The 16876-nt window shown below is 45.4% G+C and overlaps 3 protein-coding genes across 15 annotated transcripts; 1 reads left to right on the top strand and 2 right to left on the bottom strand.

Moving 5' to 3' along the window:
- The first annotated feature begins 2245 nt into the window (after window positions 1–2245).
- LOC106811667 (serine/arginine repetitive matrix protein 1-like) lies at window positions 2246–6139 on the top strand. The gene is made up of 5 exons (XM_014815367.1): window positions 2246–2334; window positions 2734–2895; window positions 3206–3581; window positions 5528–6028; window positions 6120–6139. Exons 1-5 carry the CDS (start codon window positions 2299–2301, stop codon window positions 6137–6139), a joined length of 1095 nt encoding a protein of 364 aa, XP_014670853.1. The 5' UTR covers window positions 2246–2298.
- Window positions 6140–6377: 238 nt separating this feature from the next.
- Window positions 6378–8820, bottom strand: LOC106811668. The gene is made up of 5 exons (XM_014815369.1): window positions 8686–8820; window positions 7388–7534; window positions 7003–7077; window positions 6680–6733; window positions 6378–6503 (listed from the first exon to the last, which is right to left on the bottom strand). Exons 1-5 carry the CDS (start codon window positions 8818–8820, stop codon window positions 6378–6380), a joined length of 537 nt encoding a protein of 178 aa, XP_014670855.1.
- A 1056-nt stretch (window positions 8821–9876) lies between these two features.
- On the bottom strand, window positions 9877–15654 carry LOC106811679 (uncharacterized protein T16H12.9-like). Of its 13 annotated transcripts, none has more exons than XR_001394181.1 (7): window positions 15527–15624; window positions 11278–11355; window positions 11104–11181; window positions 10921–10998; window positions 10637–10714; window positions 10302–10379; window positions 9877–10012 (listed from the first exon to the last, which is right to left on the bottom strand). XR_001394181.1 is itself a non-coding variant. In XM_014815381.1 (5 exons), the coding sequence occupies exons 2-5, from the start codon at window positions 14785–14787 to the stop codon at window positions 13093–13095; spliced, it is 588 nt and encodes a 195-aa protein (XP_014670867.1). In that variant the 5' UTR covers window positions 14788–14946; window positions 15527–15624; the 3' UTR covers window positions 12939–13092. The 13 variants fall into 13 exon arrangements, 1 of the variants encoding a protein (XP_014670867.1); XR_001394178.1 differs by lacking the exon at window positions 11104–11181 and adding an exon at window positions 11460–11537; XR_001394177.1 differs by lacking the exon at window positions 10921–10998 and adding an exon at window positions 11460–11537.
- Window positions 15655–16876: the final 1222 nt, after the last annotated feature.

The following is a 16876-nucleotide window of genomic DNA, read 5'->3' on the forward strand; positions in this document are numbered from 1 at the left end:
GCGTGTATGCCTGGCTTTGGTACGTATCGGTCTTCGCATCATGATCCGCTCCCGCGCATTTAAGTCCTTACTTGATGCTCGTCGCAAATAATGATGATGATGATGATGATGATGATGATGATGATGATGATGATGATGATGATGATAATAGTATTATTAATAATAAGGATGATAACGTTAATCATCGTGGAGTGAGCGCTAGCCGCCATCACTTCACGCGGCATCAGTGCTCCCCCCCCCGCTCGCATCAGTAGATCGGCCTAGGTTCTTGGCTTCGCGGACTCACGCTTCATGTATGCGCGTTTCCTCACCTCTAGGATCCGGGCAGAGGAAGACGTGTTGCAGCGGAGGCACAACAGCGACAGCAGCGTCAGCGGCTCCGAGCCCAGCATGCTGCCGGAGCGTTTACGGCGCAGCAACTCTTCCATCAGCATCTCGTCTGCGAAGGGCAGCCTCAAGGTGACTGCGCGTCGCCGCGGCGACCGGGTGACTCGCGAGCGCACTCGTCGATTGCGAACGTATCGAGCGGTTCGCTTAGGGAGACGGATTTTTGTCGGTAGCGCTTGTTTGCGGCTCGCGGTCGAGACGGATTGGTTGTATGATACTGTACTAATCGCCTGGTGTGGCTATAGACGTACAGGTCGTCATGCATCGCTTTGACGACCTAAATTTTCTTCACGTTTTCTCTACCGCCGTTAATTACGCTTCTGTTACCCTGTGCTTGCAGAACCCGCTGCTGCACCCGGAGCTGGTGCGCAGCCGGCCGACGGAGCGGCAGGGTCAGATCCTCGCGCAGCTCTCGCAGCTGCGCGAGGGTCTGCTCCTCAAGCAGCAGGAGTTCTCCCGCATGACCTCCGGCGACGTCCTCCTGCTGCAGCTCAGCGCCGGCGCCACGACGACGAAAGCAATATTACCTACAATCCTGTGCCGTCGGCCATCTCGGTTCCAAAAAGTGCACAATCAACCGATTTTACATTGGCTATAGTGTTATTATTGCAATGGGCCAATAGATATTAGCAGTAAGTGGATCCCGATTTTGCAGACATGTTTATCAGCTGGGGTTGTGTTACTGTTAGCTCCAAGAAACGGTATTGCTAGGGTTACAATACCGTTTCAAACCTTGGCTTCAGCTAAACACGTAGTTGCCTTATATTCCAAGTAATGAAGTATCGCCAAAGAACACCACACATGTGATATACCAAATGAATCAGTAAACGTCCACCTTCTTGTAACCATCAGTGCGCTACGATGCGCTGGGTACTTACGGGGTTACAGCGACTTTTTGAGACGAATGCAACAGAATTTATGAATTCGCCGCCATGTTTTATCATTCCGACCATGTTCTGACTGTGACTAAAACCCGCAATCGCCCAATCGACCGTACAAGGGAATTAAACAAGAGGTATGTGTAACTTTTTTTTTTTTTTTTTTTAAACTGTAACTACTTGTAGTACTACTAGCAGTGGCGTAGCTAGGATTTTTTCAGCGGGGGGGGGCACTGGGGGGCCTTAAATTTTCGTCGGGGGCACAATATATAACTTTTCTTTGTATTATACTGTTCTAACGACATTGTTTTTAATTCAATTTTTTTTATCAAGCATGAATTTTTAGTGGGGGGTGCACCTGGGGGGGCACAGAAAATTTGTCCCAGGCCCCCCCGTAGCTACGCCCCTGACTACTAGTAGTAGTAATAATAATAATAATAATAACGATGATAATAATATTAATGCTATGCACATTGCTAACATTTCTTTGTGTAATACGAGCTTATAAGTTATATCATAGCTTATATTATATCATGAAATACATGTTGCTGGTGGCAATGTGCTGGTTCGTGTGAGCGAGCTAGAGATGATGCGTGCGTGATGTGATATGGGTAAAACATTATTTATATTTGCCATGGGTCACAATTGAGGTTGCTCGTGTCCCTATACACTCTATCCTTTTTAGGTAATATGCTGACAGCATGAATGGAAGGTTTAACGTTGCTAATACATAGCATACCGGTACATATTGTGTTTGTTGTTCATACCTGTTTTTTCTCATTACCGTGCACTGTTAAGAATAGGTCCATTCACTGTGAATTTACACGGATAGTGCATGAGGGAAAATATTGAGATAGAGATCGAGAGGGTGGTTTTTTTGGTTTTGTGAATAAATGAACTGCGAATGGAAATGGTGCATCTGTAACGTAATACGCATGCATTGCCGAACCTGTCACTTGCTCGGCGGTGCATTCATTGCAGGTCCCACCACAGAGGGCAGCACCAGTTCTACGACATTGACACACGAGAACAAATGGATGCAAAGAAGCGCAAGCAGATGGAGCTGCAGGTAGGCTGGCGTTGCCACGGCAACAGCGCACGTTGTCACTAGGGCAGGTGCAGAGGCTTTGCTAGCGTGGTTGTAATGTGTGTGACTACCTCTCTTGCTGACTCTTGATGTGTCTATTTGGGGGACTCTTGAACTTACTGACATTTGACCGACAATTGTTCATGCAGTACATAACATTGTAGTCGTGATTTCATCGTGGTCACACATTTTCGCGTAATCCATAAGCTCGTCTTGTGCACCGCGAGCCACTTGTTTTGTCCGCGACTAGCCGCTTGTTTTGTTCACGACTAGCCGCTTGTTTTGTCTGCAGCTAGCCACTTGTTCCGTGCACGGCTGGATGCTCGTTTTATCCGCGCCATCCGCCAGTGCAATAGCTGACGTGCATGTGTTTGTTTGTAGGCGGCGATCGCCCAGCAGGTGGATGAGAATAAGAGAAAGCGGCAGGAGGAGAAGAAGGCTGCACAGCAGGAGGACCTGCGGCTGGAGAGGGAGTGCGAGCGCCTGGCCCTCCTCGCCCAGCAGGAGCAGCAGGCTGAGCAGGAGAAGCAGCGCAAGGCACAGGTGAGCCAACACTCCTGCTCCTCCTAGCTCCGTTGCTAAATACCTACCTATTAATTATATAGCTACATATTTACCTACCAAGCTCTAGCTTCGTACCGAGTTACCAAGCTACCCCCAGCTACCTACCTTCATACCTAAATACCTAGCTACCTATATAGTTACCTACCTAACTACTAAACTACCTAGCTCCCTACCTACCTACCTACCTACCTACCTACCTACATGCCTACCTGCCTAGTTACTGAGCCTGAATGCTGCCGATTAGTGTGGAAAGATAAACCACAGTGCCACAAAATGTCGTGTATTGCAGATGGAACAGAGACGGAAATTCGAGGATCCCATGCCACCTGATTCTCGCAGACCCCCGCCAGCCTCTCCTGAACCCCACTGCCCGCAGCCCCCTGCCGCCGCTGCGCCCGACTCCCACCGGCCTCCGCCGGCTTCCCCATTGCCCAAAGCGCACCGTCCGCCTCCCACTGTCGCACCGGATTTCCACCTTCCCCCGCCGGCCCCACCGCCGCCAAACGCCCGTCGGCCCCCGCCGGGCTCCCCGGCACCCTCGCGACTGGAGAGCAGCTGCTACTCGGCCGACATGGAGCAGGAGAGTGGCTCGTGTCACCAGGAGACGGATGACAGCTCGGTGCTCTTCAACCACCACCGCAAGAAGGACTGCGCTGTACAAACAGGTGCGCCCCCTCAGCCTTCCTGCCCCCGCGCAGCCGCGGGCGTTTGTTCGCGCGTCCGCACCGTCGATGCGCCGACAGGACGCCGCGGCCGATCCCCAAATTTCTAAATTATGCTTACTGAACGTTTGACGAAAAATCGATTGTCGATTGTCGTAAATTCTATCAAATATGTCGAATTGTAATCGACGATGGGTAATCGTCGTCAGCGACTGGTCAACGAGTCGATCACGTTAACGAGCGATTGATCACCGGAATGCAAGCAACTCCTCGTGTGGTCGCGAAAAACTAACAGTCGTAAACAGGTAAAAAAAACACGTAATTGATTGCCGAAAAGAGAAATTCGGCGGAATAAATTCCGTGATTTCCGCTCACAGTCGTTAAGCGTCGCGTGACGAGCCATTTAATTAACATGTGAAGGCCAGATGTCTCGCGAGAGACGATAAAGAATCGGAGGCATACGCACTAATGCGAGGCGAAGCGAAATGAAACGACATCTAGTATGTGTGTGTGTATGCCGTATCAAGTGTGTTGCCGTAGTTGTCTGTGTAAAAGACTAGCTGTCGTTGCCTAGCGTCTAGCAGGCGCAGTCTTATTAACCGATTATAATATTAACCGATTATAATATTAACCGAAATTTTCAGCCTGATTGCTATCGTTAGTCGCCACGTCGTTAGGCTCGTCACGTGCATGTCGCAGGTGTGCGTCGGGTGTGATACATGGTTGGGTGGCAGGTATATGCTCCGTCGCTCGTTAGCGATGCGTGTATGTGACGCGGTCACGGCACCGATGCTGAGGCAGGTAGGCAACACGTAGGTTTGCGATCCGTTATTCGAGTCGAAACAGTCGACGTGTCTTTCAAGCAGTGTGTACGTATGCTTAAAACGGATAGACCTTGCAACAAAAGGCCTATATAGACCAGATTAGACCTACTGTGAGCATACTTGCAGTATGCAAACATCACGAAATGTTCTCATTGAGCCAGAAATGTGCTCCGAAGTTGGCTATTTTGAAAACTTGCGTGTACGCAAGTTATTTCACGAAGTACCAGATAATGCAAAATAGTATCCACACACCATATATATAGCAATAGTTCCTGGAATGAAAACACTATATTTTTTTCCTGGTTGCATAAGTAATACAGATAACTATATATGATTTAAACAAATTTCACAATTTTGTACTGAATAAACATCGAATAATGAATTATGACTTGTTTTATCATAAAAAGGAACTGTTACTGAATCAAGTCGATCGTTCCGGTGTGTCCCTGATGTGTAAACATCACTGTGGTGCTACGTTCGTAAGAGAAGTAATTTCGTTTAGAGTTTGAGAAGAATGTTATGAAAGTAGCAACACAAATTAGTTGTAATGAATTTTTGCAACATATGCAAGCGCACAGTAGGTATATATAATATGCATTTAGCTGCGAGGTTGATCACCTTTAAACAGTGTGTCCGTGAGTAACTTTGAGTAACCGATAAACCTGCGTAATCATTAGTTATTATTAGCTCAGCTGACGAAGCACCCACCACCACCACTACGCTCGCGCTCGACGCATATCCATGATAACATGTTAATATAGCGAAGTCATTAAAGTTACACAGCTGTATCTTTATTACTGTACTACCAGTATGTATAGCAAAGCCTATCATAGATTTTTGATCTGTATTAGTAGTATCCTAGATATATGCTCTGAGCGCGAACGCGGTGGCAGGAGGGCGCACTTGATTCGGTTGCCAGTGAGTTTATCAGAAGAATACCTGGCTACAGTACACGTCAGTTGAGCGCTGTCGCTCTGCGGCACTTGTTAATACTAACTGCATGCGTATTGTTTTGTTGATACACTCAGGATAATTAGGGTGGTCGGTGGCTCGGGCTTTCATGCCACTTGGATTCGCCCGACCCCATAGCGACCCATCTGACCTATGACCTCTGTGACCTTTCAGACGAGCTCGCCGACGACCTGACCCGGCGCTCGAGAACGGCGAAGCGGGCCGCACGCGATGCTGCCATTGCCGCCCGGCCCGAGTGGGGGAGCAACCAGGCGGACACGGACAGCGGTGGCCGCAAGCGCATTCCGAATTCGCAGCGCGACCCGCGCTACGAGCAGCAGCGCGTGACGCGGGAGGCGCGCATCGCCCGCCGGCGCGACGAGCTGCAGCAGCTCGCGCAGGCGCCCAAGCTGCACACGGCGATGCGCGGCCGCCAGGGCGCGCCGCTGCCGCGCTACCATCTGCACGAGGACTGGTGCAGCGACAGCGAGGCGGCGTCGTCGATAAGCGGGCGTCCGAACGCGGTGCGGCGCGTCCGCTCGGGCTCGCCGCGACGCCGCCAGAGGGCACCCTCGTCGCCGCCGATCCCGGCCGTGCAGCGACGTCAGCAGCAGCAGCGGCACTCGCCGCTGCCATCGCTGCGGCTCACGAGCAATCGCGGCCTCGTGTCGGGAGGCAGCGATCTCCTCAACCCTCCGTCGCCGTCGTCGCCGCGACGCCGGCTGGACGTCGACGCAAAGCTGGAGCGAGCGAAGACGTGGGACAGCGGTTACGCGGCGAGCGTGAACGGCGAAGCGGCAACGCTGTCGTCGCCGACGATACATCGACGCGCAGCGCACGCGCAGGCCGGGAGGAAGAAGGTGGAGGAGGAGAAGGAGGAGGAGGAGGAGGAGGAGGAGGAAGAGGAGGAGGAGGAGAAGGAGGAGGAGGACAGGGATAGGGACGAGGACGGGGAGGTGGAGTCGTCGGCGTATGGGAGCGCGGCTTCCATTATGCCGCGGTCGCCGCCAGTGCCGGCCGTATATCACAGGTACAAATGTTGTACGATTGTACGTGATCGTAGAGATTGTCTTACCCTTCTCGGTGTGCTGTCGATAACGTCTCGCTCTCGTGTCGTTGGCGATGTGTTACGAGGTTGATTTCTGTTGGACTGTTAATAGAAATACGGAAAGAAAATATTCTGAATAGATGACAGGGATTGTGATTGTTGTCATATAATAAATCATTAGTCTGGGTTCTTAGCCAGAAAAGCTTCAAAAGTTGTACAAATAACGTATTGGCATATCGTGTAAATAGAGGTGTAGTATATATCTAAACTTTACCAACCTGTAGTTGGTCATCAACTCCCGTCAATGTAGGATTTGGGAGTCTAAAATCGAACTGCAAGACAAAAACGAACAACAGCAAATAAAAGCATTCAGCATTTAGCCAAAGAAGAGTTATGAGAAAGCCATTCATAAGTTTATGATTAATGCGTGCCTTCATGTATGGTCGAATAGCTATTATACCTCAAATGATCATATCCGAGAAATCCAAGGCTATCAGAGAAAAAAACGTGAGAAGAGTTGGTGATAATTATGCCGCCATCCTTTAGTGAATAGTTTATTGGCCGTCAGGGTCACCATAATCGTGTATATTGCTTTCCTTACCCTTCTTGGAGTGGTTTCTCCTAGCTCCCCAATTCGTCGTGTTGACAGTGGAACGTTCCGAGCTCGGAAATCAAACTGTGTAAATTCCAATAGAACATCGCAATAATATTCGACAATGCTTTCACACATTTCGTCACATTTTTACCTGTAAATTGCTCGATTTTTGATCTCACGGTCCTGACCATAATTTAAACTAGAAACTTTCCCCTTGTGGAAACTTTAACTAGAACCCCCCTGTAAATTCTATTCATTAGGAAATCAATTAGTATGCCATTAAAATATCGATCCTGTATTATCAATAAACCCACAATGTTTTAATTCAGGTTATCAATGTTAAAAGCAAATGTCAAAAGGTGGCGCAGCGTATGGAATAAACCCGGCGTACATTTTCCGGCACTGTGTTTTCCCTAGAGGGAGTCTCCCGGTGCCGGCCTCCTATAGGTGGCGCTGTTTCCGAACCTGTGTTGCGCGTACGTGTTACGGATTGGCGGAAGGCTGGTACGTAGCCGGATGTCAGATCGGTGCCAAGGTCCTGAAGGCGTAATGCAGCATTGATTATACTTGGCGATAGAATTCGAGAGAATGGGACATAGAAGGGGGTCAGCATACAAACGTGGGAGGGAGAGAGAGAGCGGGAGAGAGGGGGATCACCCCTGAAAGATAGTGAATGAGCGAGAAACAGTGTATGTGTGTGATTGAGAAAGCGAGAGAGAGAGAGAGAGAGAGAAATGCAGAGAGCAAAAGCGAGAGTGGGAGACTGAGTGAAAATGAGAGAGGGAGAGAGAGAGACAGTGAGGCAATGAGTGAAAGAGGGATGAGGACAGAGAGAGAGAGAGAGAGAGAGAGAGAGAGAGAGAGAGAGAGAGAGAGAGAGAGGGCGAGAGAGAGAGAGCGCGCGAGAGGGAGAGAGACAGAGAAGGTTTGCGTTTTGCCCCAGTGAATGAATATGCTCTGTATATACGAGAATGTACACTCCTGCTATTATGTAGTTGCTGCTATGAAATGTTTGACGTTTGCTGTTAGATATGCGGTTCGTTGCTCGTGATTATATTTATACATACGTACACCGTATCGGTAATTTACCCGTCCACATCCAGCGGCTGCTGTCGTGGGATAGATAGTAAATCCAGGGTTTTTGCTAGATTATATTTTTACAGTGCAGAAGGATGGGTAAGGGAAGAGCGAGAGAGGGGGTGGGGAAGGTGGGTGGGAGAGGGTTAGAGGGCGCGTACGTTAGCGTGATTTACTATCTGCAAGGAAAAATATTACTTCGCTCGCCTAGACGTTTTCGTCACGCATTTCGCTTCGTTTGCATGCCTGCTTTCTCACAGGGTGCCGTGAATTAATGATGATAGGTTTCAGGTGCCGAGCTGTGCGTGTGTGCCGTCCAGTAATTGACCTGATCGCAGGAGGTGTGTACGTGTTAAGGCGTCGTGGTATCACACGACATAACGCGAGTTCACGTGAGATCACTCGAAATCCCTCCAGCATAATCCGTCTCTCGACGCGCGTGACGTCGTCATGACGACTGCGCCGTTATTTTCAAAAATTTTCGCCACCGAATGGTTACAGCCGTCAGAGGGCGCTACCGCTGTGACCCGACATTAACGTGTGCCATCCGACGAAGCGATTCGATACGATACTAAACCATCCGAGAATTTCATCTCGCCGAATCTTATCTACGCAGAACGAATCCGTCGCAAAAAATAAATCCTCGCTGATTTCGTGAGCGTAGGCAGCGGAAGCCTTCGCAGCACGTGCTGTTAGACGGTGCCCAAGTCCTTCGACTGGCTCTGCGTCGCCGCTCAGGAACAACATGTCGTCAGTCTAGGCTGTTGATCTCGCTTCCGTGTATCCGTCCGTTGGGTTCATCGTTCGCAGGTTATGTATAATGAAGTTATTACTGGAATAATAAATGAAATCATTGTTGCATGCAATTCAGCGTGTTCGTACATGGATGTCTCTACCGTGCCCGCGAGCGCAAGGTTTACGAGGTAATTTTATTTAGTTTTAGTGTTTTTAGTATAAATTCAGGAGCATAAAACAAAAATTTGTTTTTTATTTGCATCAACATATATATCAGAAGTAGATAATAGGGAAGGAGTGTGACTTCAATAAACAAGGGAAATTCGTCATTTACTAGCCTTAGAATACCTATGATTTCCTACGCGTAACTCAACCAACTTGAGCTCAAATCGTACACAGTACATTCGCCTAGCATCGTGCGAAATCGTTTTCACGTATACACCCGCAATCCGGAGATACAGACTAAAACGTATGACACGATTCTCCATTCTGTTGCCAGCAACCCGAATGTATAACCCGCCTAACTTGATACAATAGGCAGCGCATAAACAGACTCTTGCACACTCTTGTGCCCTCGGCGATGCGGTGTGGCTCACTGGGAGATTGGATCTGGAGCTGCTGCTGATTGCGGTGGGCGTGCGTGGGGGGCATACCAGCTGTAAATAGGTCAAAGATTAGCTCGCCGAGTGTTGCGTCGATGTTGTTAAAAAAATTAAAATTAAAATTAATTAATTAAACATTAGGTATAGATCGGTACCCCATCCCCTGCGGGTTTTCGGACTAGTGGGCTTTCGGACTAGTTGGTTTTCGGACTAGTGGGCTTGAGGACTATTGCAGTATTGGGCCGTCGGACTAGCGAGCTGTAACCACATAGGAGAGTTATAACAACCCGTCACGAGTTTCGCCCGTTCATGTCACTGATCTCTAACTATAATATAATCAGATTATATTATAGAGATCAGGGGGTAGATTCATCAAGCTGCGTACGCAAAATATTTTGCGTAAATCTTGTGTACGCAATCGACGTTGCTTAGTTGCGATTCATCAACACAGCTATTTAGATCAACAAATTAATGAATAAATAAATAAATGAATAAATAATATACTAATAAATAAATGTCCGCACCGTTTCTGGAGCAGGGTTATCTATAAATGCTCTCTCTCGTGTTGTTGGCTGTTCATTTCGTGGAGTTCTAGAATCAAACTGTAAATAGACAAAACATGATTTTTTTAATAAAAAATTTAGTATAAATCTAAAACTCGACACGAAAAAATAAATGTTTAAATCATTTATATAATTATAAAATATGCCTGCACGGTATCTGGAGCAGGATTATCTATAAATGCTCTCTCTCAGGTTGTTCATTTAGTAGAGTTCCAACATTAAACTGTAATTATAGACAAAATCAGGATTTTTTATAAAAGTGACGATATAAAACTTGAGTAGAAAATAAAAAATAAATAATAATATACTAATAAATAAATTCCCACACCGTTTCACGATTAGTGTTATCTATAAAATCTCTCCCTCGTGTTGTTGGCTGTTCATTTTGTGGAGTTCTGGTATCAAACTGTAAATAGACATAAAAACACCATTGTAATCAAATGAATTACGTAAAATTAAACAAGGTGCTCACTTTCACACAGTGCAGTAGCATTGAAAGTGCGTACTATATCTGGGGTATTCCGATCTTGTAGAATATTGGGACCGAGTTTTTTAATCAAACAGCAAACAAAAACGAAAAACAAACATTTTGGGTTTAACAATATGCAGTTGTAAAATATGAATATGTTGTACTCTTGTACGTCATCATCGTTATTGCCTCACCGTTCTTGGTGTGCTGTCTATAACGTCTCGATCTCGTGTCGTTGGTGGCGTGTTCCGAGGTGGATTTCTAAAATTGAACTGCAATTAGACAAATGACAGCATTAATTACATATGTGATACTGTGTAAAATGAAATAATTAATAAAAATGATGATTATGGAGATAGTGGTAATAATAATGGTAATCATAATAATAACAGGAGTAGATAATAGAAGATCTTCTATTATCTACTCCTGATAATAACAATATTATAATTGTTGTACACTTATAAATAAATTCCCGCACCGTTTCTGGAGCAGGGTTATTTATAAATTCTCTCTCTCGGGTTGTTGGCTGTTCATTTAGCAGAGTTCTAAAATCAGTCTGCAAATAGATATGAAGAAACAATTTTATTAGTAAAAAAAAATGTAGAATGCAATAAAAAACAAATAAATAAATAGTAATATACTAATAAATAAATGTCCGCACCGTTTCTGGAGCAGGGTTATTTATAAATTCTTTCTCTCGTGGTGTAGGCTGTTCATTTCGTAGAGTTCTAAAATCAGTCTGCAAATAGATATGAAGAAAATTTTATTAGTGAAAAATGTGTAGAATGCAATAAAAATCAAATAAATAGTAATACTAATAAATAAATTCCCGCACCGTTTCTGGAGCAGGGTTATTTATAAATTGTCTCTCTCGGGTTGTTGGCTGTTCATTTTGCAGAGTTCTAAAATCAGACTGTAAATAGACACGAAGACATGATTTTATTAGCGAAACATGCGTAAAATGCAATAAAAAACAAATAAATAAATAGTAATATACTAATAAATAAATGTCCGCACCGTTTCTGGAGCAGGGTTATTTATAAATGCTCTATCTCGTGTTGTTGGCTGTTCATTTCGCAGAGTTCTAAAATCAGTCTGCAAATAGATATGAAGAAACAATGTTATTAGGGAAAAATATGTAGAATGCAATAAAAAACAATTTTTTCTCATTACCGTGCACTGTTAAGAATAGGTCCATTCACTGTGAATTTACACGGATAGTGCATGAGGGAAAATATTGAGATAGAGATCGAGAGGAAGGGGAAAGAGGGAGGGAGATGGCGAAGAGAGAAGCATGGGGAGGAACAGAGAGGGGAGAGAGAGGAACGGGGGAAGAAAGGCAAGAAATGGTAGTAGAGGAAGAGGAAGGCGTGCTAAATAGATAGAGAAAAAAGAGTGAGAGAGAGAAAGAGAGAGCGAGGGTACGGAAATGGACAGACAGTTCAAATAAATTTACAAGGCAAAGTTGCCCAAAAATTAATCAAAAGCAAAGGCTGATACATATATATTCAGAAAGCCCTCCATATATTTCATAATATATATTCATAATATATTTTATATATATTTATATCTATCACATATTACAATTTTACCGCAGAATCCTAAAATGCAAATTCTTTGATATCATCGCCGCAGTTTTCTGTCTACATAATTTTCTAACTATATATACTATTTCGTATCAATTGGTGTCATATCAGCACAGCGTGGTCATCATCTCTATCGATCTTGTTAGCTCTCTACTATATCCCGTAATTACCTCACCGTCTCGGGTCGTTTGGGCTGTGTGCACAGCGCCACCTAGTGCCAACTGTCGTTATAATCGAAAATTATAAAATAGCCATTTTGCAGACTAAATCTGTTGCGAAAGTATCACGTATCGTGTCACGTATTCCCGTCCAGGGCCGTAGCCTGCGGGGGGGGCAAGGGGGCAGCTGCCCCCTTGATTTTGGAGCAAAATGTAAAAAATAAATTGTTCTACTAAAAGAGAATTGTCGTAGTCAGAATGAAGGCTGTACATGTACTCAAAAGTGCCTCAAAAGGCTCGAATACCGTCTCCTGCGATCTACATTCTCAAAAAGACCCCCACCTGTTTCTCACCCCCTCCTTGAAATCCTCGATCCGCCACTGCCCCCCCCCCTAGGAATTTGCTCAGCCTACGGCTCTGCCGTCGTTAGACTGTCGACATTCAGGGGGATATAAAGCAATATGAATGTAATACCGACGTAATCGGCACTCTATTATAATCGGTGGTAAAGGTCTCACCAAAGCTGGTAAACATTGCAGCAAAATGCACCATACTCCAGACAGCCCATCAGACTGCGAGAAGCTAATCACTGCATTAATAACTTCATATATATTATATTTATACATATAATTATATATATATATATAGTTATATGTATATGGATATTATGTGGATATATAATGTGTACGGCACGTTTAATATTCACAAACATCGAGCCATAGTAGTATTTACACGGCGTTATTCCAGCAATATATAAAAAAAATAATCAAAAATCCTTTATTATTCTCATTCATCTACTTTCCATGACTGTCCGACAGCGGACGACCAATCGTAAATCTTTTCCACGGGGGAGGTTTTCTTACAATGTGCACAGAAAACGGTGACGTAGCCAGAAGCGCGGAGGAGTTAGTGATTGACGTAGGAATTCAGCGTCGAGTCTTTGAATAGCTGACAGCTGCACGCCGTGCGCAGTTCATACGGCTCGCGCTCCCACAGAGGGCACTCCGAGCTGCCGACGTTACGCAGAACTGGGATCGTCATCGTCTGCTGACTGCAGCCGCCGTGATCTGCAACGTTGAAAACCCGAAACGGCGTCGTTGTAGTAACAGCGGTAGTGTAGGGCATCGACAGGTCACGCCGTGGAGGCGTATTATTAGTAATGTCGACTCAACGTTATTTATTATAATGTCCCGTGGGGATGGGTACAGGAAAGCTAGCTACACTTATGGAGTCCTCGCGATGAGAATTAGGGAGAAACGCTTTAGACGTCTCAGCCTCATGGATGTTGTTGGTAAGGCTTGACAGAAATGAGCAAGTTTTGCGAGAGGGCATGTCTCACGAACGGACACAATGTCAGGTATATGCGGCACATCACGGCAGAATTGCAAGTTAAAATTACTACCGTCGAGTTCAAAGACAAATGTGTGCAAAAGGTTCAATGTGTCAAAGTTGCAATCAATGTGAAAGTCGGAGTCGGGATGTTAAGGTCGAGGTGAAGGTCAATGTCAAGGTGAAGGTCAAGAGGTCAAGGTTGGAACTCCGCTTACACTGTCCGTCGATGTTCAGGCAGCCTCCGTCGCCGGCACAGACGTTCTCGTTCAAGAACTGCGGGAAGAAGTCGTCTGCGAGCACGGTCGTCGCGGCGCACGTGCTGCACATGTTCACCGTCCTCCTGCCGCTCGCCTGCTCGCCCCGGCGTGCGCAGCTGCGCGGGTAGCTCACGCCTACCCAGAAGAAGTAAGGAAAAAAACCAGTGATGAGACAAACGCACGACGAGCGACGTCATCTTACTACAAACGAGCCTAATTATGGTGCGAGTGGCGGTGGTCACGTTTCAGGTGTCGATGGGGGAAGCGTCGTTTAGTCTGGTATGGTCACGGTGCAACATTGATGGAATATATTTTTTAAAGATGGCAAAATTCAAACGTAAGCTTAACTATTTTTCCAAAGTCGTGAATGACATGCTGAATGGCATCGTGAATGTCGAGAAATCGTCGCACCTTTTTCAAATGACATCGGATCAGTTATCGACTCTCCGCTCGTCTTTGAGCGGAGCACGCTCGAAGCCAGGAAGCTGTTCGCGCAGACCTGCTTCTGCAGGAAACGCTGCAGCAGCAGATTCGATACGACGCCGAACGGCACGCCCTCTGCTGCCTGAAAACCAAGTTAATATGAGCTAAACCAAAATAGATTGTATGTGTGACCGATTACGTATGAGAAACGTGATGCTGCATCGAAGAACTAAAACGAATATAACCGTATGAGCCGTACAATTCCACAATGATTCGATCATGCGTACAGGGAAAGTGGATTAGTCTTTGCCCCAGTCAGCGCAAGACAAAGCTGATTTGATGAGCGAAAGAACTCCGAAATTGTGTAGAATGTGAAGTAATTTTTTTATATGCACGTGGGAAATAACACGAGCGTAATTAAATGGGTAACATGTGTACTATGTGTAACGCTACCGCAGCAGAAGTATACACTGTGGCCAGTTTGTTAGTGTACCTCGTGGCTTCCGTAAGCATCCGGGAACTCGTTTGCTTCGGCTCCCGTCGCAGCAGCGAACGCGAGCACGCCCGGCCGCGTCAGCAGTGCCTCCATCTGTTGGCGAGTGAGGAACTGACATGAACGCCCAGATGGCGCTGTGCGCGTCTCGGGCGTTGCATCCTGCGATCGTCGCACATCGTCGGTGGATGGAATGCTTTGGGATCGTCCGCGGAACGTCAGCGCCCTGTCCTGCACCGTGGGTTTAACACCGACCTATGCAGGGAAAATGTAAAAGTCCAAGCTTATATACATAATATATATGTATATATATAATTATAAGCCATTTCATGCTGTAGCCTGACAATTAGCATAGGGGCAGGGAATGTCGGGATACTGTGGCAGAAATGAAATTTTGAGATTGGGTTTTGCAATGAACATCTCCTTTGGCAATGCCCCCATCTTTTTAAACGCATATAAGATAAGCTGAAAAACATCGTCTTGGGTGGCTAAGTGGTCGAGCCATCCGCACGCCATTGCTAGTAACAAATTGCTCGCCTTTACCAGGAAAGGTAACGTTTTTTTTACATATTGGCTTAAGTCTATTGTCTTCATGTGCTTTTTTACTGATTTAACTGTTGTTATAGATTATGTGAATTTCGGTATTGTTTCCGGAGAAACGATTTCCCCAACTTGTCGATCTCGCGTCGTCGGTGAGACGTTTCTTGAGGGATCTCTAAAATTAAACTACAAATGGACATAAAACATGATTATAATATTATGTAAGATGAACTAAGATCATTTAAAATGCAGACGGGAAACAATAACAAAACATCAGTAGATAGATTTCCCGCACCGTTTCTGGAGCAGGGTTATCTATAAATGCTCTCTCTCGCGTTGTTGGCTGTTCATTTCGTGGAGTTCTAGAATCAAACTGTAATAAATACACAAATTAATTTTTTTAATAAAAATTTAATAATCGAAATCTCAACAAATTAATGAATAATGCACAGGGGAGATAGTGATCCGCTAGGGGACGGCTCTGATTGGCTAATTTTGTCTCTTATTTATTTTATTATATATATTATTTTTGGCTAATTTTGTTTTATTTTATAATTAGGGATAGGGTTAGGATTAGGGTTAGAGTAAGGGTTAACTGATTTCGATATCCACAACTTATTTTTATATTCACTATCTCTCCCCTGAGACTTACTAGTTTATAGGTATTTATGGCTGCGCGTTTGTATAAACCACACCAGCGCCATCCATAACCGCGTAAAGCAAACGTTACAGCGGAACATTACTGCGATCCGCAGTGTTGATCTGTCTATTTGCCCCACTTTGTCTCTTCCGTCTTTGATATAGACCCGTGGACTTTGAAGACTATAATATTCATGAGGTTATGAGAAAGACTGACACATTTATTACAGGCGTGACTCGGTGGCGCACGTGCGTGTCATCGTTACCGGCAGACGCGCGCGTGCCAAAACGCGCCAAAAAACGAGGCAGACGATTCGACTCGGTGTTATGTGTGTCACGATTGCCACGATTGCCACGACATAATAGAAAAATATCACCAGCAGATAGGACGGACGGTCATAGACTGGTACCCTGCCTCTAAATATAGAGTAACTATCTATTAATCTATCCTCGAAATATATTTGCCAAAGATTTGTTGTTAACAAAGCGTAGAGACAGGGTACCAGTCTTCGATAGTCATTGACATATATATATAGAGCCGTCTACTGATAAACATCGCTATAAATTATCGAGGTACGGAATAAATATGAATTAATTACGATGTGAATAATTATGGATATCATGAACATACACACACGTAGAATGGGACAGGCATTTCGCATTTGTTACTGCGGGGTACTCCCTAATAGGCGCTAATATAATATATAGCACTAATATAAGTTTGCTGCCTTGAAGCGATCATCTGTTGATGAAATTGCGATGAACACGTTAACGCGCCCCCGATCTGGTTCCGCTTGTGATCAAATTTGAGCGATTGCTCGTATAAATCCGGACCAGAAAACCATGAAATTATAAGAAACGAAGCAAAGAAATCGGCGTACGTGCTCGTTTTGCTATGCAAATTCTCGTGCGTGGCTGTGGCGGTGGGGGTGGGGATCGAGGGGGTTTAGGTAACGGTTTTATCGTTAATAACGATGTCTACTGTCATGAAAGTCGTTTCAACAGA

Source organism: Priapulus caudatus, unplaced genomic scaffold (genome assembly GCF_000485595.1).
Source record: "Priapulus caudatus unplaced genomic scaffold, Priapulus_caudatus-5.0.1 Scaffold562, whole genome shotgun sequence".
In the NCBI taxonomy this organism is placed as follows: Eukaryota; Metazoa; Priapulida; class Priapulimorpha; order Priapulimorphida; family Priapulidae; genus Priapulus; species Priapulus caudatus.